The sequence below is a fragment of the Bactrocera dorsalis genome, chromosome 5 (genome assembly GCF_023373825.1).
Source record: "Bactrocera dorsalis isolate Fly_Bdor chromosome 5, ASM2337382v1, whole genome shotgun sequence".
In the NCBI taxonomy this organism is placed as follows: domain Eukaryota; kingdom Metazoa; phylum Arthropoda; class Insecta; order Diptera; family Tephritidae; genus Bactrocera; species Bactrocera dorsalis.
In genome coordinates, this window is record NC_064307.1 from 3,315,464 (window position 1) to 3,342,917 (window position 27,454).

General features: G+C 36.0%; 2 protein-coding genes and 1 long non-coding RNA gene across 4 annotated transcripts; 2 read left to right on the forward strand and 1 right to left on the reverse strand.

Annotated features, from left to right (window-relative positions):
* The first annotated feature begins 436 nt into the window (after positions 1–436).
* On the forward strand, positions 437–2,328 carry LOC125778927 (uncharacterized). Its single transcript, XR_007423032.1, has 2 exons — positions 437–773; positions 849–2,328. It is a non-coding gene; the product is annotated as an uncharacterized LOC125778927 (long non-coding RNA).
* Positions 2,257–27,154, reverse strand: LOC105232662 (putative uncharacterized protein DDB_G0282133). Of its 2 annotated transcripts, XM_049458684.1 has the most exons (4): positions 26,949–27,154; positions 25,228–25,280; positions 14,629–14,942; positions 2,257–6,563 (listed from the first exon to the last, which is right to left on the reverse strand). In XM_049458684.1, the coding sequence occupies exons 3-4, from the start codon at positions 14,769–14,771 to the stop codon at positions 2,723–2,725; spliced, it is 3,984 nt and encodes a 1,327-aa protein (XP_049314641.1). In that variant the 5' UTR covers positions 14,772–14,942; positions 25,228–25,280; positions 26,949–27,154; the 3' UTR covers positions 2,257–2,722. The 2 variants fall into 2 exon arrangements, with proteins under 2 accessions (XP_049314641.1, XP_011212738.2); XM_011214436.4 differs by lacking the exon at positions 25,228–25,280 and having other exon boundaries at positions 26,949–27,153.
* Positions 15,816–25,052, forward strand: LOC105232661 (uncharacterized). The gene is made up of 2 exons (XM_011214435.4): positions 15,816–15,929; positions 23,895–25,052. Exons 1-2 carry the CDS (start codon positions 15,915–15,917, stop codon positions 25,050–25,052), a joined length of 1,173 nt encoding a protein of 390 aa, XP_011212737.1. The 5' UTR covers positions 15,816–15,914.
* Positions 27,155–27,454: the final 300 nt, after the last annotated feature.

Sequence of the window (27,454 nt, forward strand, 5' to 3'; positions counted from 1 at the left end):
TTTTGTTATAAAGCCATTTGAATATTTTCCAGTCTCTAAAATTAACACCTAAAACTAAATACTAAACCTAACTGTTCTTCAATCGCACTTCCTCAATTTTTGAAAGCCTTCGAATTTCCTAGAAAATGTATGTAAAAAATTAAAAAAACATAATTTTGGCGGAAAACGCTTTAAACTTCAGAATTCTGATCTAAAACGGTTAAAAGACAAATATAAAAATACTTCGAAATTTGGTATATATCCTACTTCCTTCAGGCATGAGAGCGTTGAAAAAGCGTTCAATAACCGTTAAGGTATGATTTCCAATATAATATCTACTTTTGATTGAGCTAAGTTAGTTTGCTCATACTTAACAGAAATATATTTCTTTATACATACATATATTTCAAATCAAATGGTTTTAATCAGTTTAAATATGTACATATGTATGTATATGTACATTAGTGCATGCAGCTGGTACGAGCTAATCATAATTTGCAACCAGAAATTGCTTGGCGGTATGTTCAGTGCGTATGTATAAAATTCGTCTTCCACTAAAATTGAAAATCCGTTGAACATACATACATATGTACATATTTCATACCTGTTAACTGAATTCTGATAACGAAAATTTGTATATTCTCAACATAATCGATACTAACTAAAATAGGTTTATTCAAATAATGTTTTCACATTGCTGACACAAATTGAACACGGTACTTATCCAATTAATAACTGATAGTGTTTCAGGTATTTAATTTGAATTTTGAGCTGTTCATTAAAATGATAGAAAGGTGAAATTATTAAAGGGTTGTTATCATTTTCTGATGAGAACTTTTTGAAATCCCAATGCTCTTTCCTTTTTAAAGGGTAAAGGATGACGTTGTTTCAATGAGAAGCGATAATTGATAAAGAAGATTGATATGAAAACAGGACAGCACCTAAATTGAATCGAAGCTTGCATTAAAATGCAATGATAAAGCGAAGAATCGTGAACAACATGTAATAAATCAAGAGGGCATAGAGATTATACGATACATATTTAAAACACAATTAACCGAAGCATCTTTAAATATAATTAAATGGTAAGGAGTCTCTGAAAAGTACCGATTGTAATGAAGAAAAATAGGACATCAAAAATAAAGTTCGATGAGAAGATTTCATTTGGCCATCAACAAAATGTGCTGTGAACTGATAATTTTGTACTTGCAGGAGTGTCGCTTATAATGGAAATAATGTATAACTTTTAATGAACCACCCCCCACAAAGGCAGTTCTTTTTCGTGCTGTCAAAAGCAGCTTTCACGGGTCTTTTCCAAGATTTGGCGCATGGTGAATATCTGGTCAGTTGTTGATTTTCCAGGTCTAAGGAACGTCCATTCCATTATTCCCTCCATATTGTCAGTATGTTTTGGGCATCAGTCTATTATGTGTACATATGTATGTGTCTATTTATACCTACTCAAGCTTATATTCATTCTCTGTCTTTTCAATGAGCCAAAAAAAATTTCGTCTACTTACCTTTAATTATTTCCTTATTGACAGTTTTTGGTGTATTCCATATATTAATTTACATATGGAAGTTCGAAAAGTACTTAGCGTAACCGTACGATGACGCTACAATCGCAAGAAAATTTTACTATCACAGTTTTATTTTGGGTGCGGGTAGCAACAAACGGGTCCACGGATTTAACAACAATACAGTCTGATTTCAAGTTGAATACTGTCCTATCGGCTCTAAAGGTCAAGACCAATTTGGTTACGAATTGCTAGCTCATCGAACGGTTTCTCCAGATTTGGTGTCTGGTCCAATTACGTTTCAAAATATGACCAAGTCATCCGGCGGACTGAAATTTGAAACTATCGTTGCCATACAGGACTGCAGAAAACGTATTTATCAATACTAAATATTTATAGTTCCTAAACTAGTTGCCGGTTACAAAAACAAATATTTTTCTTTAAAAATTTATTATTAAATAAAACAACATATACGTTACAGAAAAACAATTTTATATTTATCCATATACTACTCATATTTGAATTATATATTATTTACGTTAAATAAAATTTAATTATAACATATGTTAGTATGTTTGTGTACAAAATATTAGCATACCACCGATCCAATTGTGGTACTTAACTTCTCATTATTATATTAGGGGTATTCAGACCGAACTTGTTAATCTGGTAGTTCGTCAGCTGATACTTCGTTAAAACACTTAACTGTGAACATACTTTTTGCTGTACATCAGTAGTGGGTGTAAATTTTGTTTCAAAACAGCTGATTCAATTATATTAAATACTTACTTTTGAAAAATTTGTCAGAAACTAATTTGTAGTAGACAGCAAATGTATTTTTTTGCAATGAATTAAGTTAACTTTTGAGGCAACAACGCAAACAAAACAGCTGAGTGATGTTACCAAGTAACGAAAAAACTATCATGCTTGCCAGTCTGGTACTTCGTTACTCGGTAAAACGATAATCTTTTAATTTTACAAAAACAAAGCCCACGTAAAAAACTACCGAGTAACGACTAACGAATTAACAAAGCTGGTCTGAATACCCCTATTGTTGTCTCGTATTTACAAAATACAAATATTGAGTATGGTATGAAGCAAATCTTAAAATTATAATTTAGTCTACATAGGTTAAGTATGTACATATGTATGTATGTGTATGCGTAAATCTAAACGTAATCTATCCCATATTTACAGCCACCCTTCTGAAATTAGTACTCCCTGTCCTACAGCAATGACAAGCGTATGGTGCGATTGAAAATCTGTTTTCTTCGCCGTGAATTGTAGGCCGAACGTGCCATCGATGGCGTTTCAAACGCAACACGTGCATCGCCTGTCGGTGTGCCATCGTCATTGAAACGTCTTATAATATCATCTGGAGTTAAATCATAACCACCGAAAAACTTCAATATGTCTATAAGCTCGGCCTTGTAGGGCACATTTTCCATGGCTATCACGCAGCCGGGGCGTGTGAATTTTTCCGGTATGCCACTACTATCTCCATCACCACGGTTTGGTCCACTACCACCACTAATAACAACATCGTTGCTGCTATCATCAATTATTTGTATTTCGTCATCCTGGTCCGAATTGTGGCCATCGTGACTTGATGCGCTGTTGTTACTGCGACCACCACGATTGCGCATTCCGCCACTTGAATGATCACTTCGATAGCCACCGTTGTGACCGCGATCACCGCGACCACCGCGATTCATCATTGAACCACCGCCATTACTATTACCTCCCATACCGCCACGGCCATTGTTGTTGTCGTTGTTCATGTTGTTATTGCCGTAGCGCCCACCAGAGCCACCGCCCATATTCATTATCGGTGGTCCGTCATTATTATTTCCCTGAAATGGATTCCTGTCGAATGGTCGGCCATCTGGCCCACCACCACTACCACCACCACCAGGGTAACAATTCATGAAAGGCTTTCCAATTTTGTCAGCGATCTCCTGTGGCATGATCGGTCGTATACGAAGTTTTCGTTGACGAAATGTGGTGTTGTTGAATTGATGTAAGGCGGTTTCTGCATCACGAGAATCTTGGAATTCGACAATGAATTCTCCGGTTGGCATATTGCGTTCACCGCGTAACGGTTCAATATGTTTGAGACGCAAAAATGCGCCCTGCAAGAGATCAGCTATGTCATTCATACGGGTATTATAATCACAGTTTTTCATAATTATGAAATTATTCATCCCGTTTGAGTTGTTCATCATATTGTTGCTGTTCATGTTTCTATTGTTGTTATTCATCATCGGCGCCATGAAATTTCCACCATTATTCATGTTCATGCCCATGTTGTTGTTGTGCATACCCATGTTGTTGTTCATACCCATGTTGCTGCTCATATCCATGTTGTTGCTCATACCCATGTTGCTGCTCATATCCATGCTGCTGCTCATACCCCTGTTGCTGTTCATATCCATGTTGCTGCTCATACCCCTGTTGCTGTTCATATCCATGTTGCTGCTCATACCCCTGTTGCTGCTCATACTCATATTGCTACTTTGGCTCATATTACTACTCATACCCATATTGTTGCCGATATTCATGTTCAGGTTCATCTCGTCCGTGGGCTTTAAAGGTTCAAAGCGGCTTGGCTTCTGTCGACGCAGACGGGGATCACTTGGTGTATTACCACCTCTTGACATATTATCGTCACCCCTCATTGAATCAATATCGAAAAGACTAGGTATATTAGTATTCTTAGAATCGGTTGAACTATTACGTTCTGTTTTTTCGTTTAATTGCATGTCATTATTAACATCGGTGCAAGCCAGGCTGCTCGTGTCATCCGCTACATCCATATCATCTTCAGCTTGATTTTGCTCTTCTTTCAATCTCTCCGCTTCGGCGAGTGCTTCTTCTTCTTTCATCAATTGCTCATTAGCCAAACGTAGTTTCTCTTTTTCTCTTTCCATTTCATCGACCGTAGCTGGGCGTACACGCACTTTGCGGTAGCCAATCATATGCCGTGATTTGTCCTCCAAAGCTGCTTTCGCTTCTTCGGCACGTGAGAAGAGCACATGCCCTTTGAATTCTCGGCGATTTTCACGACTAGGTGTTAATAAAATATCGAAAATGGTGTAAGAGGAGAACATGCGCATAAGATCGTGCTCAACCGCCGATGAGGGTATATCTTCAATATAGAGTACAGTAAAAGGTTCCGATTTCAATTCCATGTCGGAGTTCGGCACTCGGTCACCACGAGTATTCGTATCGTCGTTGTCATCATCATTACGATCATAATCTCCGCGATTATCGGAATAGTTGCGGTCTCCACGATCATTGTTACGGTCAAATCGTCCCTGGGGGCGATAACTGTCCTCCACCTCGTCGAATTCCTCATCAGTTACCATCTCTACTTTGACAGCTTTCGACTTAAGCGTGGAATTATTACGCATTAACGCTTTATGTACACTGGACACTCGTGAAAATTTTATATACGCTACGCCGATTCGCAAACCATGCTTATCGTTTACCATTTTGATTCCATTGTGTGGGATGAAGAGACCCATGAAGAATTTACGTACATCACTGTATGTGGTACTCGCACACATGTCGCTAACCTTGATACAGCAGCTTCCTTTTACCGGCTCTTTAGAACGTTGTGTTTCCGGCTCTGTTGATTTCTGTGAGATGTTGCTTGGCTTGGCAACACTGGCTGCAGCGGCCTGTGCGAACAGATTTGGATACATTTGGGCATAAGGGTTGGTATTAGCGAATGCGATGGGCTCTTGTGACAATTGACTCACTGACGAGAAATTAGACGTCGATGTTGCCGTTGGATTACCTTGCGTCAAAGGTACATCCGGCTTCTTATCAATCAAGCTAAGGCCAGGGAACATTGTGCTAGTGTTCTGTTGAGTGGGGCTACGCTTTTCAGCGCTGGCTGAATCTGTTGAGTTTGTATTCAATGTGGCCTGTTGTATCGCCGTCGTATAGGGATTTTGCAATGCAAAGGTCTTAGGTGAGTCACTACTGTTCGAATTAGAGTTAAACAAATGTATGCTGTAATTATTGGGTGTCGCAACCGAAGAGGAGTAGCTCTGGAATGGTGGCATGACGCTGCCTGCTGGTATGTTCACGGCGCTCGTGTTAGACTGAGAATCAGGACTTTTATTGCCAACGCTGCTAGTGTATGAATTAGCCAACTGCGAACCTCGTAAACCCGGAATGGCAGTCCCCACACTAAATGGGTTTAAAATGTTACTGGTATTGGAGCCAGCGATTGAAAATGGTGTAGAACTGTTGGTAGATGTTCCACCAATGTTGTCTGAACTGTTTGTTTGATACGAGTTGATGCCAGGTATACCCCAAGGCGAAATACTTCCTAGTTTTGCGCTAGCACTCTCATTTGTGTCTAATATCTTACTAAGCGATTTGGTACCGAGTAAATCTGTGCTGGATTTATTAGATTGGGTATTTCCACTTTCTCGTTCTCTGCTGTTCATATTGCTTCTGCTGGAGTTTCGACTACGATCTGGACTGCGATCTCTATTTCTGTCATGACCACGATCTGGGCTTCTTGAACGTCGGCTAGATCGTCGACTCTTCCAATCGCGATCTCGCGATCGAGAGCGACTTCTATCGCGTCGACCACGACGTGAACCGTTACGATCATTACGTTCGATTCGGTCACGTGAACGCGATCGACGACGATCTCGTGATGTAGAACGGCGGCGATCGCGAGTTTTTTCAACGCTACTACGATGTGTACTCACGGATTCATTAATGTTGGGCTCATTTGGCGTTTCCACAAGTGTGATGCCAGCTTGCTTTTGGTATGCCAAAAATGATGGTGCTGCACTCGAAAGTATATTATGTAGACTATTTTGAGTAATGACCGGTGGTTGCGGATTGGATAAGGTCGATGGGACTACAGTGGCTTTGATAGCTGGTACGGCACCAGCATTTTTGAGGGCTTGGAGAGATTGCTGGCGTGCAGTTTCAATCACTTTTTGCATTTCTGCTCGCGACGAAAGCAATAGACGTACTTGAACCTCATTGATTTTTTTACGATCATGCATCATTGCTTGACGAGCATCTTCGTCGGTGCTATATGAGGACAAAAGGAAAAATACAAAAGACTTGTGAAACATTATTTTCTGGGACATATATTGAAAACTAAAAGAGCAAGACAATTGAGTCATCTTCGTTTTGGTTTTGACGAATCAGGGCTTTGCCGATATGTTTATTTTCCTTTACAGTTCGTTTAGAATTTTTTTGGGTGATACATATCTTACCTTTATACTTTGAGTTCGCGAATAAGCTTAATATAAATCTCCATTTTGGTCTCATGATTATGCTTATGGCTGAAATTTATTGATAGAACCATTAACATTTTTTTGGGATTCTACTTGTAAAGACTTTTTTAATCTCATTTTGACAAATGATTGGTTCGAAATATTTTACTCAAAACAAGGATGTAATCGCCTTATTTTTTTAAATAAAAACAAAGTAGGCCGTCGTTAAGCCATTGTGACATTAGAGATAGGACATTCCGATAGTGTTATCCATAAAAAGCATTGAAAGCTAGACCCTGTGAAGACTTTACTTCATTACTTAGGGTTAGTTTCAAGAACTTCCATATTCGTGTTGTGCTGTTTTGTGCTCCAATGCCTGACAGTTGACACGGTGTGGAAAACATCACTATATATGTACGTTTTATCGGTATAAAGATCTGTTTTCGCGAATTCATCAATTAAAATTGAAGTATTTTTTGTTCCTACGTACTTACGACCCTAGATCTGCTCTTATTACAACTAAATCTCTTTCCATTCCATATAACTAAATCAGAAAATGTAACGACCAACGGCTTGCATTTAATGGAAAATGTTTGGTAAATCTTCCTACCCACGTTGTTTGATAACAGGTCAATTGAAAAGTCCCCGGCATGACACATAGGTGCTACTATAATTAAATCCTTCTGATTTTTAGTTAGTTGAAAAGCAAAAACCGTCAAGGATTGTGGTGGATGCCCAGAAGAGGTTTTTACCAATGAGAACACCAAAACACACATATTCATATATTCAATATAGCTCTGAAGATATCAAGTACGTCATATCATTCAGGAATATTTTGGTATGAGAGAGCTCTGTTCGAAGGGGATACCACGTGAACTCATTCTCGGCCAAAAACAACGAGTTGATGATTCGAAGCAGTGTTTGGAGAGGTTCAAACATAATGAACCCGAGTTTTGCATCCATATGTGACAATAGTTGAAACATGACTTCATCATTTCACTCAGAAGTCCTATCGACAATAATCCGTGTGGACTGCACAGTATGAAATCGCTCCAAAGCGTGGAAAAACGCAACAGTCGGCTGGCAAGATTATGACGTCTGTATTTTGGAAAAATTTTTTTGAATACCTTCGCCAAAACACGGCGGCCTTTGAAGAAACAGATAGAGCTGTTTCCCAAAGACACGGAGCATTGTCTATAATTACTTAATAATGAAATAATATTATTCATGAATATGATTTCGTTTTTGGTCGGTCTTTTGAACAATTTGTTGGAGATTGCAGCGTTGTCCTGTAAAATAATCTCTTCGCTGTTCAAAAATATTATTACCATGTATCACATCTGGTAAATCTAAAAATTATGTATAGATGCAATGGAATGGAGTTCAGTATATGGTCGAAAAGCCCCTTTTAACGGTCTTACCATATGTGCTTTATGAGATTGAGGGCGGGCGGTTGTGCATGACCTTAATCCATTTGATACGAAACCACTCCTTGGCTAGCCGACTCGTATGTTTCAGGTCATTATCCCGCCGGAAGGCCATTTCAAAGGCATTTCGTATTCTGCGTTAGGTAACATTGTAGTATTCAAAATATGCACGTAGACGTGTTGATCTATGACAGTGTCGATACGACCATGCAAAGAAAAACCTGCCCAAACTAATATTGACCCTCCATGTTTTAAGGGTTTGGTGGTATTTAGGATGATATCCAGTCTTCGGCGCACGACGCACATACTGCCGTGAACCTGCGCCTCCAAGAAGGACGATTAATTGCGCAACTTTTCAAATCGCCAGTCGACATGATTTCTGTCGAATGCAATGCGTTTTGCGACGTGTTTTTTTGTTAAAAGGTGCATTTTCCGCGGGCTTCGTCCATGTAAATTGTTTTCTAATAGTCGTTTTTGCTTTGTAAGTCAAACGAAGACGCAGCACGAATAGTTTTGCTATAGCGAATTATGCACCGATCGTCTATTGCAGTTGTCTTTCCCTATCTCTGATTGCTGACATATTTAGTGACATTAGCTATCATTGGTGCAGTACATCCCAGGAGGTCTTCTGTTTCCGATTAAGTGTTTCCCTAATTTCTTAATTTTATAATGAGACTGCGTTTCTTGACGGTGCAATTAAGTAGAAAAAGTTTTTCACTATTATTTATTTTGAACAGTACATTTCTCAATGAAACTATAACAACCACTGATGGGCTCGAACGAAACTCAAGCAAACTTTCATTTTAAATTGATTTCAATTATTTGGATGTACATGCTCGATTTCTTAATTAGCGTACACTTACGAGCAAAATTTCAATGATATGATTCTAACTCACGCTCTATTATTACTTTGAACACAACTATTTATGTATGTATATGAATCAGCTACTCAAATAAATTGCTAGGTCAGGTTGGTTGTTAATGAACGCACGTGTAAATTATACAGAAAATTATATAAAATACTCACATCAACTTCACCTTTAACTAAAACCGTCTTGGTTGCTTTTATATCTAACCTAGCTGCACAAACAGGATGGCATCATGTGCAGAAGTTCACGCAAGTGAGTGCAAGTTCTCTGATTGCCATTCACTTGGGAGCGGCCAGAAACGATTATTTTACATGTGTCTCAAGCAGCTTAAGACTTCCGGTCTTAGACCAAGTATCCTCTGGGTAGCCAAAGAACATCCGTTTGAAGGCGAACCATCCCATCAAAAAGTTCTGCGCTGGGTTTGAGATCCGCCACGTAAAAAACGTCTCCAATGAAAAATTAGCAACAGCCTCAGAAGAGAAACCCCCATTTTGATGACGACCATGCCAAACGCATTAAGGATAACGATTTAACGGCATGCACTTTGAATATCCGGTCGCTTAATGGGAAAGGTGCTGCTGCCTAGCTGGTTGATGTCCTCGTTAGAGTAAAGACTGGCATTACCACAGAAAATGAACACAAAGGAGCGCAAATTCGTTGTGGATGAACGTCTAGCCACAATACGCATCAAAGCGAAGTTCTGCAACATATCGCTGATTTGCGCCGACGCCCGACGAAAGAGAAGGACGATGTGAGTAAAGATACCTTCTATGAGCGGTTGGAGCGCACCTATTACAGCTGCCCCAGCCACAAATCGTTCAAATCAAAATCGTTCTAGGCGACTTTAACGCCAGGGTGGGCAAAGAAGGTATCTTTGGCACAACAGTCTGTAAATTCTACCTCTACGAGGAAACATCCCCAAATGGGTTGAATCTTATCGACTTCGCCGGGACTCGAAATATGATTATCTGTAGTACTAGATTCTAGCATAGAAAAATTCGCCAAGCTGTCTTCGGATTGAAAAGCCCAAACCAGATCGATCATGTTGTGATAGACGAAAGACACGTCTCCAGTGTTTTAAACGTGCGTAAGCTCCGTGGTCCTAGCATCGACTCGGACCACCACCTTGTTGCAGCCAAAATAAGCACCCGCATCTGTGCAGCAAAAAACGCAAGGAATATTCTACTGCGAGAAGATACAATCACAACAGACAGCCGGATGGGATAGATACTGAGAGTTGAAGAGGGAAGCAAGACGCATTTCCAAACATAAAAAGGCCGAAATGTGTGAGTATGACAAGCTGGCTGACAGGGGAAAATTTCGATAATTCTACGAAAAGATGCGTCGACTAACAGAAGGTTTCAAGAACGGAGCATATTCTTGTAGAATCCCCAGGGGCGATTTAGTGACTGATGCCCAGAGCATACTAAAATTATGGAGGGAACACTTCTCCAGTCTGCTGAATGGCAGTGAAAGCATAACGTCAGGAAGATGAATACCTCCACTCCGTTGGAAAGACCAGGTGGAGAAGGACCACGCTTCGCTTGGAATCTCTAATAGCAATATGGAGAAGGGACTGCCGCGCTGTTCTTAACTAAATATTTGATTTCAACAGCGTCATGTTAGGGTAGTTGGGCAAATAAGCTAACTTACGTTATTTATATGACCTTCTGACCACCAATTTTGGTGCATAAACCAGATCTCTTTGGTTTTAAACCATGAGATGTCTTCCGATCTGTCTTCAAAGAAAGATATTCAAAGTTACTTTATCGGATTCAGTTGCTGTACTATATTCAGGTGATTTACAAGTCATCTTGATCCAATGTTTCGATCCCTGCTTTACTAAAACGTTTGGGACTTTTGTGAGGAATATGACTCAGTGGTAGCAACTAAGTCTTTTTCGATAAGTTAGAAGCCGTTAGAAAACAACTTTTACAATTGACCGTAGACTGCTTATGGGAATCTTGATAAAATGATCTTCCGTGTACTAATCCTTAAAAACTTACAAATAATGTCCATTGAACTTTGAATGGATCAGTTTTTAGGTTATACCTTTTAGTTAAGGTAAACTTTATCGTCCAAGTTTTATGTTTTGCATAACAAAAGTCTTTTATACAGCATGTCTTTTATCCATGATAAATTTATGAGTAAAGGTCATATATATACGTATTCCATACAATTTAGGTTAAAGTGAACTGGTCAGGTGACTGCATGGAATCCATACCATATACAACCAAATAAAACATTCGGTGTTTACTTACCAATCGTCTCCATTGTAACCGGCATTTCTCGTGCCGCGTTTCAGATCTTAGCATCTTAATGATTTCGTTAGAGAGAATTAGTTCACGGATTTTTGAAAGTTCATTCGATATAAAACCATTCCTGCTATTTTACTAAGAACATATGTTTTTCTGATCATACGTATTCACTCTTTGAAGTATTCACCGTATATTTCCAGTCGACTGAATACTAATAGAAATCCTTGATTGCAGAGTAAAAGATATTCCTCGAAAATATAAGAGCGAAACCCACAAATACTTTGCAAAATGCGAGCGCATAAGTATTCTTTAATAGTATTCGCGGTGTGAAGAAATAATTGGAGGGGTGTAGACTGGTTGCAAATTTCAAACTCATTTTAAATCTGCATAGATATCATTGATTGTTTTTCTCACTTTTTTAGTTGCTAATTTATTTTTGTGATAAATATTTTATAAAATTTTGAGCCACCTTTGAGGGGCTGAGGGGTTTTTTTGATTACCGTTTCCTAAATTGCGAATCCAAAAAAAACTTATTGTTAATAAAAGAGAATTATACGAACCTTTTAGAGCCAATACCGATTCGAAAAGGATAATAAAGGTTATTTACGAGGGAGTACAAAGAGAACTTAATTTCACCGCCCGATGGTGCCACTATCGCAATAGACTTTACTTTCATAAAGTATGCTGGGTATAGCCAAAATTTCAGCCCATTAGTTTTGTATTGACCGCGAGCGAAAGCGGCACTGTCAACTCACACCACCTTCCACACGATTAATTCAATTGAATTAGGCTATGAATTGCTGCTCATCCCTTGGATTCTTTAGATTTGGCCCTCCGAGTAATTTTCGTTTCCGAATTTGAAAAGTTTAGGTAAACTTTTTAACCTAATGATAAGGTTATCACCTCCAAAGGAGCCTAAATTACACACCTAATGGAAAAGTATTTTTCAAACGGTTTAAAAAAGTTAGAGCGATGCTGAGTTCATCGTATAGAGCTAAAAGGAAACAATATTGAATATAAAATCGCAATTTTTCCAAAATTACATTTTTTTCTTCAATTTATATGATTTTTCCAAAACGAAAGGCACAAACATATGACATGCTTGATTCCCGAATCTTATCAACGATATGTCCCACATGTTCACTCGTTTGTCTTCAGAACGTCAGATATATTTTTAATTTGGTAATGTTTTCCTTCATGTCTGTATGGGCAGAACAGAATTTACTTACTTTACTTCGTCGGTAAAAAAACTATGCATAAAGAACCAGTTGTCTGACAAACGCCTTTCGAAAGTTGGGTCTAACTACAAGCAATAAGGATCTCTCTAGAAACTATATGAACTTCTTAGTCCACCTGGTATTGGTATTATTATATTTTTACTTGGAGAATATCGCCCGAACGTTTTTAAACTCATTTCATATACATATACATATGTACCCCAGTGATATAGAGGGGGGAGATCGGAGATGATTTCTCCCGGTTTTCCCTAATAATTCACTATGATCATCCTAGGGTCCCGATATCCTCTCTTCGGCTTTGTTGAAATAAAAGATTCTGATAAGTTATTTAAAAGGATCTCGGCATTACCTCTTTTTAAACAAGAATAGACATCAACTATTATATAACCATGTTTATTGTTTTCGCTTGATTTATATTTTTTTCAATAATAGTAGAAAAAGCAGTCATAGACTATCTTGAGATCACATGCATAAGAGAGCTGCAACGAGTATGATTAAGTCGGATTAAACACTCGTGCCGAAAACACAATCCAAATCAAATCAGCAGTGTTGATCGACTCAAGTACCGATTAGCGTTAACTGATTTCATGCAGTGCAACCAATCCATTTTTCGGCAATCAAGATCTCGTAAATGGTATGGCTAAATCAAATCATGTAAGCTTAGAGCGCTGTGCCGGCTGTTTCAATCCAACCGATCAATTACTCGAGTAATGTAGTTTTGATTCCAATTACCTGAAGCTAACTCGGGTATACTTTTAGTACTCATACTAAATGATTTCGAAGCGTACCTACATAGGTACATGTGTTCAGCATTAGGATATACGAGTATACAAGCCACTGGCGAACGTTGCAATCATACAAATATGAGTATGATTCACCTGCAACCATGTACATATGTATGTATAAGCTAATCGCTACTGATTCAAAATTGTTCTTTGCCGTTAATTTGAATCAAACTGACGAAATCAGCCAGAGTATCGGATCAGTACTCGAGTATGTACAAAAATGTATTACTCGTTGTCGAATACACGGTTACCTCATGGTTATTTCCACAAGTCCTTCGCAAAATGTCCAGATAGATGTTGGCTTTTTAGCCGCTGGGAAGTCCATGGCCAAACAACTTACTGTGTTAATTATTTTTAGAGAACTCATACTTGAAGTTATAGCCGGCCTTTTAGAAATGATATTGCATGGAGGTACGATAAGCACTTAACCTCACCTTACGATAGCGATAATATCACAAGATAAACTTACTGTCGTTTAGTATGTTCTCGAAGACTACTGCGAAAATTTCAGCTGAGCAATTTTTTTTGGAAATAGAGCAATGAGATAGAAGACCTCTTGAATGCGGCGACTCTTCTACTTCGATTGCGACATTTAAAAATTAGTTTTTGCAAAGCAATTGCCTAAGTGACTCAAGAACACTTACCACGCAGTATTAGGTGGCAAACTTATTGGCAGACGTGCAGAAAGAAATATTTTTCTGGCAGGTTAAAGAAGTAAAAGTTTCGTTTGGTTTGGTCAATTATGGCGAACTAAAAGGACAAATATTTCGCAATTTTTCCAAAAATGTTTGAAAATACGTTTTTGAAATAGATAAAAAAAAAATGAGACCAACTAGCTTTTTGAATTGACTTTGTTTCAGTTGTGCGATTGGAAACTGAAGCTATTGCATTTGAGCAAACGTGTAGTAAGAAATAAGCAGTGAGTATTATATATCGTATCCCATTATTAAAAAGATACGTTTTATTTAATTTTTGATATTCCATCTCTATGTACCCTATAGACACATATTTTTGTTCCAATTTCAATTCAAAAGCTTTCCATTTTTAATTCAATTGTTAAGTTTTAATCTTTAGAGTTTGTAGTTTAAGGGTAATATATCGTCGTCTATGGAGACATGTATATGGTCATAATAGACGAACATTTTCTCTTACCTTTTCGACATAACCTTTTTTATAGTTCATTTATTTATTTCATAATTCTCAGCCAAACTAGAATGACTCAATTGATCTAGCGCGTTCATTAAACGCTAACAACTTATTCATAAAACCAAAACTTAAGTTAAGAAGTGTAAATATCTACCTGAATGCGATAAAAGCATCGCCCATTTCACCACCAACAATGTGAACACCTCCATCCGGTATTGAGAGACCTTTGAAAAATTGCCGTATATCCAATGCATTTGCCGACCACGGCAAATTTTGCAAACGAATTATAACACTCATCTTTTACTTGTCCGAGAATTCTACGCAATTATTATTTATTTTATTACAGGTTCAAAACATCCATTTAGCGAACAGCCATACAATAGCTATTCGCGTTGTTTAATTAAATATGTATTTGGTTAAGTTGTCTTTATTAGTCCAATACGGTTAGTTGTAGAGATGACATGAGCTCTGAAAAATACCATAAACATACATATAACCTCACTTTTTAGTGCTAATAGTGTTGGATTAAATAATTTATATTACAAATTTTCAGGTATCAGATACTAATATATAAAATCGGAAAGAATTTTTTGTGGATTCAAAACATTGGTGATGTTCTGAGGATAGGCATTAAGAACAGATTATTATGTATCATATTTAGAGCTAAAAGGCCCAAACACATCCTTTTTCTTTTTAAGCTCTTAAACTTTGCGTATCCTATATTGGGTTTATTTGCACACCCACTACACGCTATGAGTGTTACAATTCCATTTTACATACACATATATAAATAAAAGTTTTAAAAGGAGAATTTCCCGAAACATGTGCTGACATCATCATTAGTTGCACAAAATGTGGCTCAAAACAGTTGCTTTTCCTCATTAAGCGTTCATGAATAAAAACAAAAAAATATATGCCCAAATATGAAGATGTCAACTGATTCCGGCACCTCTCTTTAATCAATCATAATACAAAAACGAGAAAACTGCATCTACTTTTGTTGAAATTCATTCAGCTCATATACATATGTATGTATGTACTATATATAAGTAAAGAGTATGTGTAATGGTCCAGTAGGCCTAGCAACTTGTCTTAAACGTGTTTCCGAGATATGAATCGATGCATATTACGAAGCAGATCAAACAAGATAATACAATGCACGAACTTTTGGACGAAGTGTATGCTTTTGTGGACATGGCAAGACGTAATTGACCATTTCATCTTTGTGAAGATCATACTAATGAATTGGAATGAAAAAAACGCTAGAGTTCATTATAAAACTTGTAGAGGAAATCAATTTTCCTTCTTTCCATTGTGTATAAAAGCTCTTACCAAGCATTGTTTGCGGTTATAAACGATTAAAAAGCGTGCAGTTACGGTCAAACGGTAAAACAAAAATTCGAAGTTCGAAATAAAAAGATAATACTCGGTTTAAAGAAAATGAACTTTTGCATTGTGAGTTGAATGTCATAAAAAAAAAAAATAAGTTATAAATTAAAGGAAACCTTATATATGTATGTGATATAAAAAAATAAGTAAAACAGATAAGGACATTTTCATTTCACTGACATCAGATATGTATCTAAACGATTGCTAGATGTTTGGTTCAGCTTCTCCCCCAATTTGCAAACATTTCGGTGCTCACCATGATGAACTTGTGTCAAAACTCCGAACTAAAAGTTCATATTCCCCTCGGATAGTTTATGAGTACATATAACCTAAAAATATTAAAAATCAATTTTTTTTTGGTTTTACCATCCATAGTCGTCTAACCTAGAAATTTGTAAATTTTGTATGAAATATAATCAGGATTCATTTGGCTTAATTTCAGTTTTCTGTTAGCAAAAATATTGTTTTCTGAAGAATATTCAAAATAATAACAGCAAGCAAGCAGTGATCTACGCAAGCGCCCAATGGCTCTTATTGGCTCAATCGAAACCATCTAGCGATATAAAATATTCCAAATAGTCTCTTTTTGTCTTTTCATGTATTTTTTTTTAATATTGATGGTGGGTGTCTGTTAGATAAATTTGTTGCTTTAATTACCCTTAGAACCTTTGGACTTTCACTTACCATTACTGTTCACAGATTAGAGATTTTAGCTTTTAAATACAAATTAAAATAATTAATTGTTGAATATTGTTATGGAGATCTCCATTGTAAGTCTAATGATACTCTATTTGCTTCATTGAACTGAAGGTGAACGTTTGAACGATTCTCTATTAGAATTAGAAGGAATAATACAGTTCACTGTGCTTTAATTACAAGAGTGTTTGATTAGACCTTCATTTTACTTCATTGCAGCCGAATGCGGAGGTTGCGGCACCATATTAGTTGAAAATTTGACAAAAAAACTCACGAAGAATCAATGCAGTATATGAGGGTGTATTATCGTGGTGCGAAACCAAAAGTTTTTGTTCATAATTTCCGCCTATTTTTAAGAATAGCTTCGCGCAAACTATGCACCACACTCAAATAGTATTCTTTGCTGACAGTTTGGCCGGTCGGAAGGAATTAAGAGCACACCACACCTCTATAATCGAAGAAACCTGTCAACGCAATCTTTATTTTTGACCTGCTTTGACGTGGTTTTTTCCACGATATTGGACCAATTGATCGTCTGTTTCGGGATCGTAAGCATAGATCCAATACTCATCGCCAGTAATAATTCGTTTCATAACATCCTGGTAGTCGGAAAGCATTGCTTCTCAGACATTAACGCGTGTTTGCTTTTCGAAAAAATTGAGTAATTTGGATTGTTCTAAAGTAATCGATTCGAGTCTCAAATAGTTGACTATTGAGCTATACCGTATTTTAGTCCGATCAGAACAATTTCATCGTAGACAATAATCCGTTAACAAGTCTATACAAATAAAAAAAAGTATTCCAGCGGTTCCGGCAAATGAGCAACTTCTTGGAGAGTAAAGGACGTGTGCAAAATTTCAGATCGATATCTCAAAAACTTAGGGACTATTTCGCGTATAAACAGCCAAACGGAGATGACTAAATTGACTCAGCTCTTCATGCTGTCAATTTATATGTATGCATACAAGGTGCGTTCCAAAGTAAACAAGACTTAAAAACAAAAAACAGAACAAATGTTTTTACGGCAAAATCAATTTATTTTATTCAAAATAGTCTCCTTCTGCTTCAATACAGCTATTTGCACGGAAGCATGTCGAACGAGTGTTTCAGCTCATTGGCCGGTGCAAGCCTTTTAAATGGCCTCTACGTCTGCATAACGCTTTCCGAAAAGGAAGAAATCGCACCGTGCCATATCAGGTGAATACGGGGAGTGATTAATGGTCAAAATGTGATTTTTGGTCAAGTAATAGTCCTTCGAATGTTGGATTCTGAGCAATTTTTGGTCGTCAGTCAATTTGTACGGAACAAACCGTGCACACAGCTTTCGTAAGCCCAAATGTTCGGTCATAATGCAATAAATCGATGTTTTGGAGATGTTCCATTCCCATTCCATGAATTTCAATGATGATTTCGGCTGATTTTTGATGAATTCACGCACAGTTTCGATGGAATTTCCGGTGATCACGGATTTTGATTGGCTCACATGTTGATCGTCATTTATGTCCTCACGGCCACTTTGAAAACGTTGAAACCACTCGTGCTCTCTGCTACGGGTTAGGCAATCATCGCCATAAACTTGTTTCATCAATTGAAACGTTTCGGTAAAAGTTTTACCAATTTTAAAACAAAATTTAATGTTGGCTCTTTGTTCGAAGCTCATTTTCGCACCGATAACACAAACATACTGACATTTAAAACGCAATAATTTCACTTCATGAAATTCTGACTGGACAATCGATAAAGATAGCAGATTCTAAAGCAACAGTCCACATATAAATGGCGCCACCAGGGGGCGCTAGATTCAAAAAGTTCTGTTTACTTTGGAACGCACCTTGTATGTATATATAGCATTATAGGGCCTCCGACGCTTCTTTCTGGGCGTTACATAGCCCATGACAAACTTAATACATATACTCAGTTCATGGTTTTATAACAGTTTAGTTTAGTTATTCAATACGACCACTGAACATATTTTTTCACTCATATAATGCTGATTTGTATCAAAAGCTGATAAGTAGCAGCTAATAAAATTTACAAGTACTATATGTATTTAATCAATTTGCCGTCGAATTTTTCTGTTGACATTACATATACACTCTGAGGTTTTCTTATTATCAGTAAGTTTTCTAATGACCTATAGGCTATAAAATAACGGGATTTAACTATTACACTACCTAGATATATATATATGATTGATTTTGGATATATTTGTCCTTACAGTTAATGGTTTTGTAAGATTTGCTCTCGTCTATTTTTAAATCTGCATTTTCATTTTACTCTACAAAAATCAGAAATCATGATACAAAATAATTGAAATTATTGTAATGTCAGTTTTGTTTTGAAAAATAAGAATGCATCGAAGTAAACATGGAGGCAATTATTGAAAACATATGTTATATTTCGGTAAAAGGCTTTTGTTGAACTTTTCTTTTATAATTTTCCAGTCGACAGTCCTTTTTTAAGAACTAGCAGTAATCTGCCATCATGCGATGTTCCCATCGACAACACCTTTCTTCCATCTTTTAGATCATAGTTCAACCGCTCTCTCTGTTCCTTACTATAATTTCCAAAATTATTAGAAAATTGATAGATTATTAGGAGATATTTCAGCTTGATATTTAAATTGCTTTAAGAGATAGCGCCAGCTTGTCAGCATATTTGGCGCATTTTCTTCATAATTTGGTAGTAAGTGGTTGGCTAGGAATTTTTCGCCTTTCAATTCAAAACTCTTCTTCAATTTCCCTATCCCCTTGATATATCTGTATCTTTCATTATTTGCCGTATTTAAAGACGATCGAATAGTCCATCTTTCAACTTTGTCATACTAAGTTCGGACAGTTTTTACAAATGCCACTAAATTAATATTCTTGCGTGTCCGATGTTTTTGACAAATTGTTCCTAACTTGATGATGTACCAAATCCCTGAATTAATTTTGGGAAAATAACTTTTCTGTAATTGTCACAACACTCTTACTAATATCCATTGGTAGACTGTACCAATATTTGGGGTCATCATTCATTCATTTTCATTGATTAAATAAAACTGAATATTTTGCAGACTGTAATACTAGATGTTTCCACGTTGTTTTTTAGTAAAACCTTAAGGGGGTACTCTAGTCTAAAAATTTGAAAAAATCGAAATTTTTTTTTTTCATATTTCAATACTTTTGATATTCAAAAATATCTCCCAAAAATGATTATTCAAAACTCAAATTATTTTCAAAGTTACAGTCATTTTAGTGAGCGAATATCGTATAACGCAAAACTTTAATCGCGTTTTTCTCGAAACTACTATTTTCAACACTTCTGACATGATTTCTCAAGTTCTAATGAACCGATTAACTTGAAATTTGGTGTGGACCTTCTTTATATATCTCTCTATGGTTGGAACTAGGATTTTTAAAAAAATTTGATTTTACTATTTTTAAAAAATTTTGATCTTTGCCAAAAAACGGGCAAAAATTCAAACAGTCGCCATTTACTGAATTTTTTTTTTTATTTATCCTAGTTCAGACGATAGCGGCATTTGTACTGATTAAAAATTTTCTTTTCTTTTTTTTTTCTGATCACCCAAAGTGTTGGAATCGTGTCAGGAAGTGCGCACCCTTATTTTCAACCCCCGCCACGCCACCACGCCGCAATTAATCAAATTATCACAAAAAAATTTTTTTTTTTTTTGTATTCTTAAAATATCAATAAATATCTGATAAAAAATTAGATAGAAAAATGTTCTTAGTTTTTTTTTATTGGACTTTAAAAAATGTCGTTAAATAGCATTTTTAGACTACAATACCCCCTTAAAGCTTTTCGCATTATTCTTCGGATATTTTCGGTAAGGAGTCTGAGAGTGGATATCGCGGGACATTTGCATGCGCAAAAACGGTGTGCAGAACCCTATCATAACTGGAAAACTAAATTTTTATTACTCAGAAGCCGATAATTATTCAAATATTAGAAAGCCAATGATTAAAAACAAGAGCACATTCAATATTTTCAAGAATAAGGATCTAGACACTTGAAAGTGAAAAAATTTACTAATACGTATGTAACATATCCAGGGGGGAGGAGCGATGGAAATGTTTTTGTAGAGCTGTGTTATATATACAAATACGACTGCATTCAAAAGAAAGTGTGCAACACTTGTTTATTACATTGCTTGTTTTTATTTCGGTCTTTGTTAAGTGTATAGTACAAAAAATGTATATTTTTTTTAAATTGATGGAAAAACAAAGACGAAATTCTTACAACAACAAAAGTTATGAATACCAAAGAAATACTTTATATTTCTGACGACAAAAGAACAATAAGTGATCGAACTGCATATGCCTTCCATTTGCTCTAATTATGACTTGTAAAAGACACGGCATTGAACCGAGAAGGTTTTCTGTTAGTTCCGGTAAAATTGTTTGTAATTTTTCTGCAATATCTTTGAGCATGTCCTTTCTGCTGATTGTCCATCAATATGAAGAGTATTAAATGCCATTTTAAAAAAATATAAATTGTTACACCATATCCCTTTGCAAAGACTGAAATAAAACTAGTAAGAAACACTTTGTCGAACCAATGAAGTGAAACCATATTTCAACTGCAACATTGAACCGAATACCGAATCCTGAGAGAAGGTATTAATTAATCTAAAAGTGATGAAACATTTTTGTCCTGCTCGACACTTTTATTTTGAACACCCCAGATTATCTACCCACCAACTGACTGTAAATTTAAAGTTTTATTGCACCATTAAACTTAAAAACTATTTTGTGCCTTAGGTTCCAGTGTAAGTTTTATTCAGCAGTGGACAATTAAAATTACAGTTTATAATATGGCTTTGTAAGTATTTACATAATTAGAAATCGTTAGTTTGCAATACAGATATAGATGAAACTTACGGGGCTTCCTTCCTTCATCACGTTTTTGAACTGTTCCCTTGGACATTGCATTTCGCTTTCTCGTCACTTTCAAAATTCATTCCGGGACCATGAGTCGAAGTTTTGCCAAATATTAAAAAACATTTCTTGATATGACAGTATAACTCTTTTACAATTCCACACATTTTTACATATGGTATAGCTTTCTTTGTAACAAAAAGTTTGCATTCGAAAACTTTGAAAGTGAAAACTTTTTACTGTATACGAAACAACACACGTACTTACCTATGTTGCAAAATAAATTGAGTTCAAGGTGTAACTATAACGGTATTTTTCATTATAGAACACTAACCTTCAGAACATCGACAGATGCTTTTGCAAAGTTTTCTTTTTTCAATTACTAACATTTTTTTATAAACCAAACATTTTAATTTGATACCCCTTAATTAATAAAGGGTGATCCATTTCGAGGTTCCCTACTTTTTTTTTAGAAAAAAAACACACAAAACCTCAAATTTAAAGGGGGATTTTTAATATCATTCGCAAGAACATTCTTTGGCATTTATTTTTTGAGGATTATCTCTTTCAAATGTTGGCCGCGACTACGTCTCAGATGATCTTTCCGTTGAGTCCAATTTTCGATGACTCGTTCGAGCATTTCGACTGGTAACTTGTGAATGATACGGGTGATGTTTTGCTCCAAGGCCTGAAGGATTGCATAGAATTTAGACTTTTCATATCCCCATAGGGAAAAGTCTAACGGCGTGATATCACACGACCTTGGTAGCCAATTGACCGGTCCAAAATGTGAAAATATCTGCTCACCGAAGTGTTCTCAATAAATCCATTGATTAATGCGTTGTGTGGGGAAGGGAACCTTCTTGTTCGAACTAAATGGAAAATATGGTCCGATGATTCCATCGGCCTACAAACCACACCAAACTGTTGTTTTTTCTCTTCAGGTTGCTCTTCGTCCCAAAATTCGTCGATTTTGCTTGTTTACATTCCCATGAGCCAGAAATGGACTTCATAACTGGCTTCAAAACGCCAGATCTTCTTGGAACTTTTCAAGCGCCCATAGAGCGAAGCAATGTCGCTTGAGAAGATCGAGCGGCTTTAGTTCTTGCACAAGCTGTATTTTGTACTCTTCCAATTTAAGATCTCGACGTAAATGTGCGACGTTATTCCATATGTCAGTCCAAGTCTCCACGGTCTTCGTGTACATTTCCAACTACGGCTGCTATATTTCCTTCACTATGTGCTGAACTTGTTCTAATCCGTCGAATATTATCTAATAATGAATGCTGGGTCTCCAGTTGCATGATGGTAGGCAACGGTGCGAATAGTACGTTTTGCATGCCGCACCAACCCCACTCATCTAACACCCCTCTCCCTTTGGTCCCACCCCGACGAAACTGCACGTTTCTTGTGCATTTCGTTAGATGACGTCGAGGGCAATTTAGCTAATCCTTACCATCCTAACGGAGACTAGGTACCCGCTAGAACAACAATATCAACAACTATAAGTTGAGCGAAGCGCGCGAAATATATTCTTAACATTTGTAAACGTTGTTCATGTGTAAGTGTTTCCATGATGAAATGCCAAACAATACTTAACAAAAATGACATGACTGCTTGACACGACTTACGCGTGATCTGTCAAAAAAAGACTATTGAAAAAATTTCCTCTACTTGGATCACCGTTATGTAAAGCAATAAATTCTTTATAAACAGTTTTTAAGACAAAACGTCTGATGAAAACTATTTAAAAGCAAAGAGGCATATTAAGCAGGCATACTTCGATGGTATAAAATTTTGCATTACATTTTTATTATAGATTTATTATTCAACAAAAAATGTATATATTAACATTATCGATTGTCTTTTATTGATAGCACGTTATAAAGAAAATCTGCACATCTTAAATTGTTCCGACAAGTGCCCTTTTGAAAACTCATACTTATTTGAATGGAAAAGCAATTTACTTATTTTTCGGCACAAAATGATATGATCGACAGAGATCGTTGTTGTTTTAGCTGATTAAATATATATCAAAATAGTTTTGATGCTAAGGTGACATATCTTGGTTCGATATAATTATGGATCCGTGTCTGTTATGTAGACTTTGCTGGCACAGAAATAATTTTCTTTGGAGTAGAAACTCACCCGCTACGTAACATTTTAAAGATTGAAATATGATTCTAAGGATGTAGCTATGGTTAATATTTTTGTAGTTGTGTTTGATAGAAAACATTTCATCAATTACTATTCAGGCTTCTACAAAGTAGACAGTAATAGTCTTGGTGGAAATTTGGGTTTGATCCGGTCATGAAGACCCCTCTGTCATAGGAACCTTTAGGATAAGACCATGGATGCTAATAAACAGGTCCATTTTCATAATTTTTGTATTAAACTTACCGTGTTTCTTTCATTTTTATAATTATTCAACAACATTTTTACTATCTTTTAGATATATTCCTTCGTAATAATAGTACTCACACTTGTTGATGCATCTACCATACCTACAAGTAATCATGATTCAAACACTGAAGATTTAAACATCTTTGGCACAAAGGTCAGCGATCTAAAATCTATCGGTCAAGTTAAGAGGGACACAAGCCTGAGCTATGCAGCTACAAACATTGATTCCAAGGAAGGGACACGAGTAAAAACTATAACTGTTATTAAAAATCACAGTGGGAAAAACAATGGGAAATTAGTAATTAATCCAAATTTGCATAAAAATGAGGACTGGGCAAATGCTTTTAGAGACAATTTCGATACCTATGGCGGTATACCAGACGTACCAGATATCGATGAACTTTTTGATTTTGTAAAAAATAAACCTAAAGATGATAAAAATGGGGATAAGAAAGAAGTTTCCAATTTAAAACCTAAGGACGTTGCAAGGAAGGAAAACGCCAAGCCAACTACAGATGCTTCATCAGAGATTGAGGCTACTACCACTCCAATAGTGGTAAAGATTAAGGGTGATGCAGAGGTAATACCAGGATTAAAAAAGAATCAAACAAATGCACGTTCGCTATCATTGGGTATGAATAAAGAGTTAACGCGTGAACCGTTAACTAATCCAAATTATACTTCACCGGATAAACCGAAGAACATTTATTTTGAGAAATACATACAGGATGTTTCGAGAGGTTATGATTACCCCAAACCTTGTCCCCAAGGTGGAAAAGGTGTTGTTAGTATTACAAACCCATCTTCGGGACGTTCCTACGATATTCCAGTATCAGAAGATTCACCAGGCACGCCTTACATAGCGCCCTCCATCACTAAGAAAACTCAGGTGCCTGGATCTCAACCGCAGAACAGCACACAAAACATAGCATCTACTTTTGTGCGGCCGAATTTTTCCGTTAACTCCATCTTACCTTCACTTCAACCAACGTCTCCGAATCCAACAAGTCAGGATCAAGGAGGGAGCTTTTACACCAGTCAACGGCCATATGTTGCACCCAATCTACGGAGTGGCTTTAATGCTAATGGTGTCACGACACCTCGAACATTATATAGAAGTGATATTGGCACCTATCGGGGAAATTCGTTTTTATTAGGTGCAAATAGGGCGAATTTAGCCAGATCACGTGGTTTAAAGTATCGATAAGACTAAATTTTATATTTAAAATGTAAATGCCCTTAAATTAGATACATATGAAATTATATCCATATATTTGTATAAGAAATTTGCATGTAAATGAAGAATATGCATTTTTTTTAAATTGAATACGCAACCTATGAATAAAAACCATACTTTTATTTTTCGTTTAATATTCATTTACCTGCTTCCAAATCTAAGCTATATATTATTTCATACACATTGTACTATGGTTAGCTTAAAAAGGATAAGAGAAATTATCTATTATTACTACTCCAGGTTTAGAAATTTTTTTGACAGTAAAAAAAATAAAAATAAATATAAAAAATGTAAATATTAAACATTTAGTTAGTTTAAGAAACGTTTAATAATGTAAATAAAAGCTAATAAGACAAGAGCATTTCAGACCTATTATTTTATATTGCGGTTATGATAGCATTGGAAGGCAACTAATGTACACATATCAAAATAAAATTTTTTATAAGGAATACCGTTAATCGACACTTCCAATATAAATTAAAAATTAATTGAGTTATTTTCTGCCGATAGGTTGCAAGAGATTGTTTAAAATGAATAAAAGGTCTGAATGAAACTTTGAAACATTTTAGCCACACTGGTAAAGCAAACTGTAACATAAAAAAAAAATATTTTAAAAATTATTCAATAAAAAAATATTAATATTTGCAACCGGAACCACTAAATAACTTTGTAACAAAGTAGCTGAAGAAAACTGCGGCAGCTCCAGAAAATATCCGCAAAAATATTTGAGGATTGCTGCAAAGTTGACAGTTTTTGGTCGGATATTCATGCGAGCTTGTCTCGTTTACGTATCCCTGATTGCTATGGGAATGTGAGTTGTACATGTCAATACATAAATACATACCTACCTATTGGCTACATCACTAAGTATTTTCAGTTTAGTACAATTTAGCACGATTTTTTTTATTGGGGAACACTTTTTAGGAAGGTAGACAAATATAATCTTTCAGCAATCCCACGAGTTGTTATTAGGCGTTTGCATTGACCAACAACTTTATCATAACCGCAACGGCTTCAAGAGCTAATTTTAAATATATAACGGTAAAGCCATTAAGTGGGAAGCTGGTTGCGGGAAAATACACTACGACCAGCTATTATCATCGAACGAAATTACGTAGTGCATGACCCAACATACATAAACTCGAAATTTTAATTGAAAAGAGATAAGAAAGTTGTTGTAGCGGCAGAAAACTTTCCTGTGGTAATTTCCTGCCAAAATGCCTAGTTGACAGTCCTAGTCCGGATAAAAATCCGGGTCCGTTCCGGTTACTTGGCCCGACTGTAATGGGAACAGTAAGCAAGCTAAGGTCTGCTCCGAGCCAATAACGGAGTATTTATACAGAAAGATTTGAAATAAACTTACTAATAATAAACTTTATTGGTGGTAAGATGTTAAGGATTTTATTTTTCCAATTAAATTTATTTATTGTAAATAACAAAAAAATATAATTTTTTATGCATTCTTAGCAATATTAATACCACAGTTGATCAGGTTTGGATTTCATGCATGCTGCAAACCACTCAATTAATTATTTAAACTAAAATTGATTAATAAATGTATGCGTGGTATTGCAGCTGCTGAATAATCAATACTATGTGTAAAATATTATTTCCAGTCGTCAGTCGATATTCCTTACGCATTAAATCACATACCGTTTCAATATTGAACTTCGCAATATATTGTTTACGATATAAACACAACTATTTTATTTTTGTAAATGAATTTAGGGCTCTGGTGATAGAAACAAAAATTGATGTACACTTTCGTTTTTAATAGCGTCGAACGCTACAAAGCGTACAAACGCCAGCGTCACACTTTTTCACTCATTACGACATTTTTAGAAAGTTTGAATGAACGTTACTCACCACTAAAACCAAGAAAAATTGAAAATAAACTAATCCAATAAAACCACTAGCAAATGGGCCCGTTTTCGTGATTATAATATCGTTATTATTGGTAAAATTCTTTTAATTTTTGATCAAAATTAGTCCGCAGCAAGAAAATCTTTTGTCACCTATTTTTTCATCATATGACAGACAACAGATAGACACTTTCGTTAAAATTAAAAGAAGCCATGACAATATTGGAAATTTCAGTGTTGCAATACCTTGAGTGATGCCACATTTTTTTAGAATACCAAATTTTAATTAATAAATACATTTAGTAAAACGGCTAAAATGCAAAAATATGATGGTTCATGCAAGTTTGTTAACTTTTCTTTTTAAAGATGTTATAATGTCGTAGTTATAATAATATAAAAAATATTGCAGAACCACTGCACGTGTTTTAAAAACAGAACGTAAAATATATATTTAACGAAAGTCATTAGAGCGCCACCTGTTGGTGAGCTGAAATGACTTTGTGTTTTGGC

Bases quoted from the DNA above. Each gene is read 5' to 3' on its own strand.
- LOC105232662 (XM_049458684.1), bottom strand. From the start codon at position 14,771: ATGAGTGTTATAATTCGTTTGCAAAATTTGCCGTGGTCGGCAAATGCA. The intron at 6,564-14,628 runs GTAGATATTTAC...GTCCTCATATAG, and splicing joins GATGCTTTTATCGCATTCAG to CACCGACGAAGATGCTCGTC.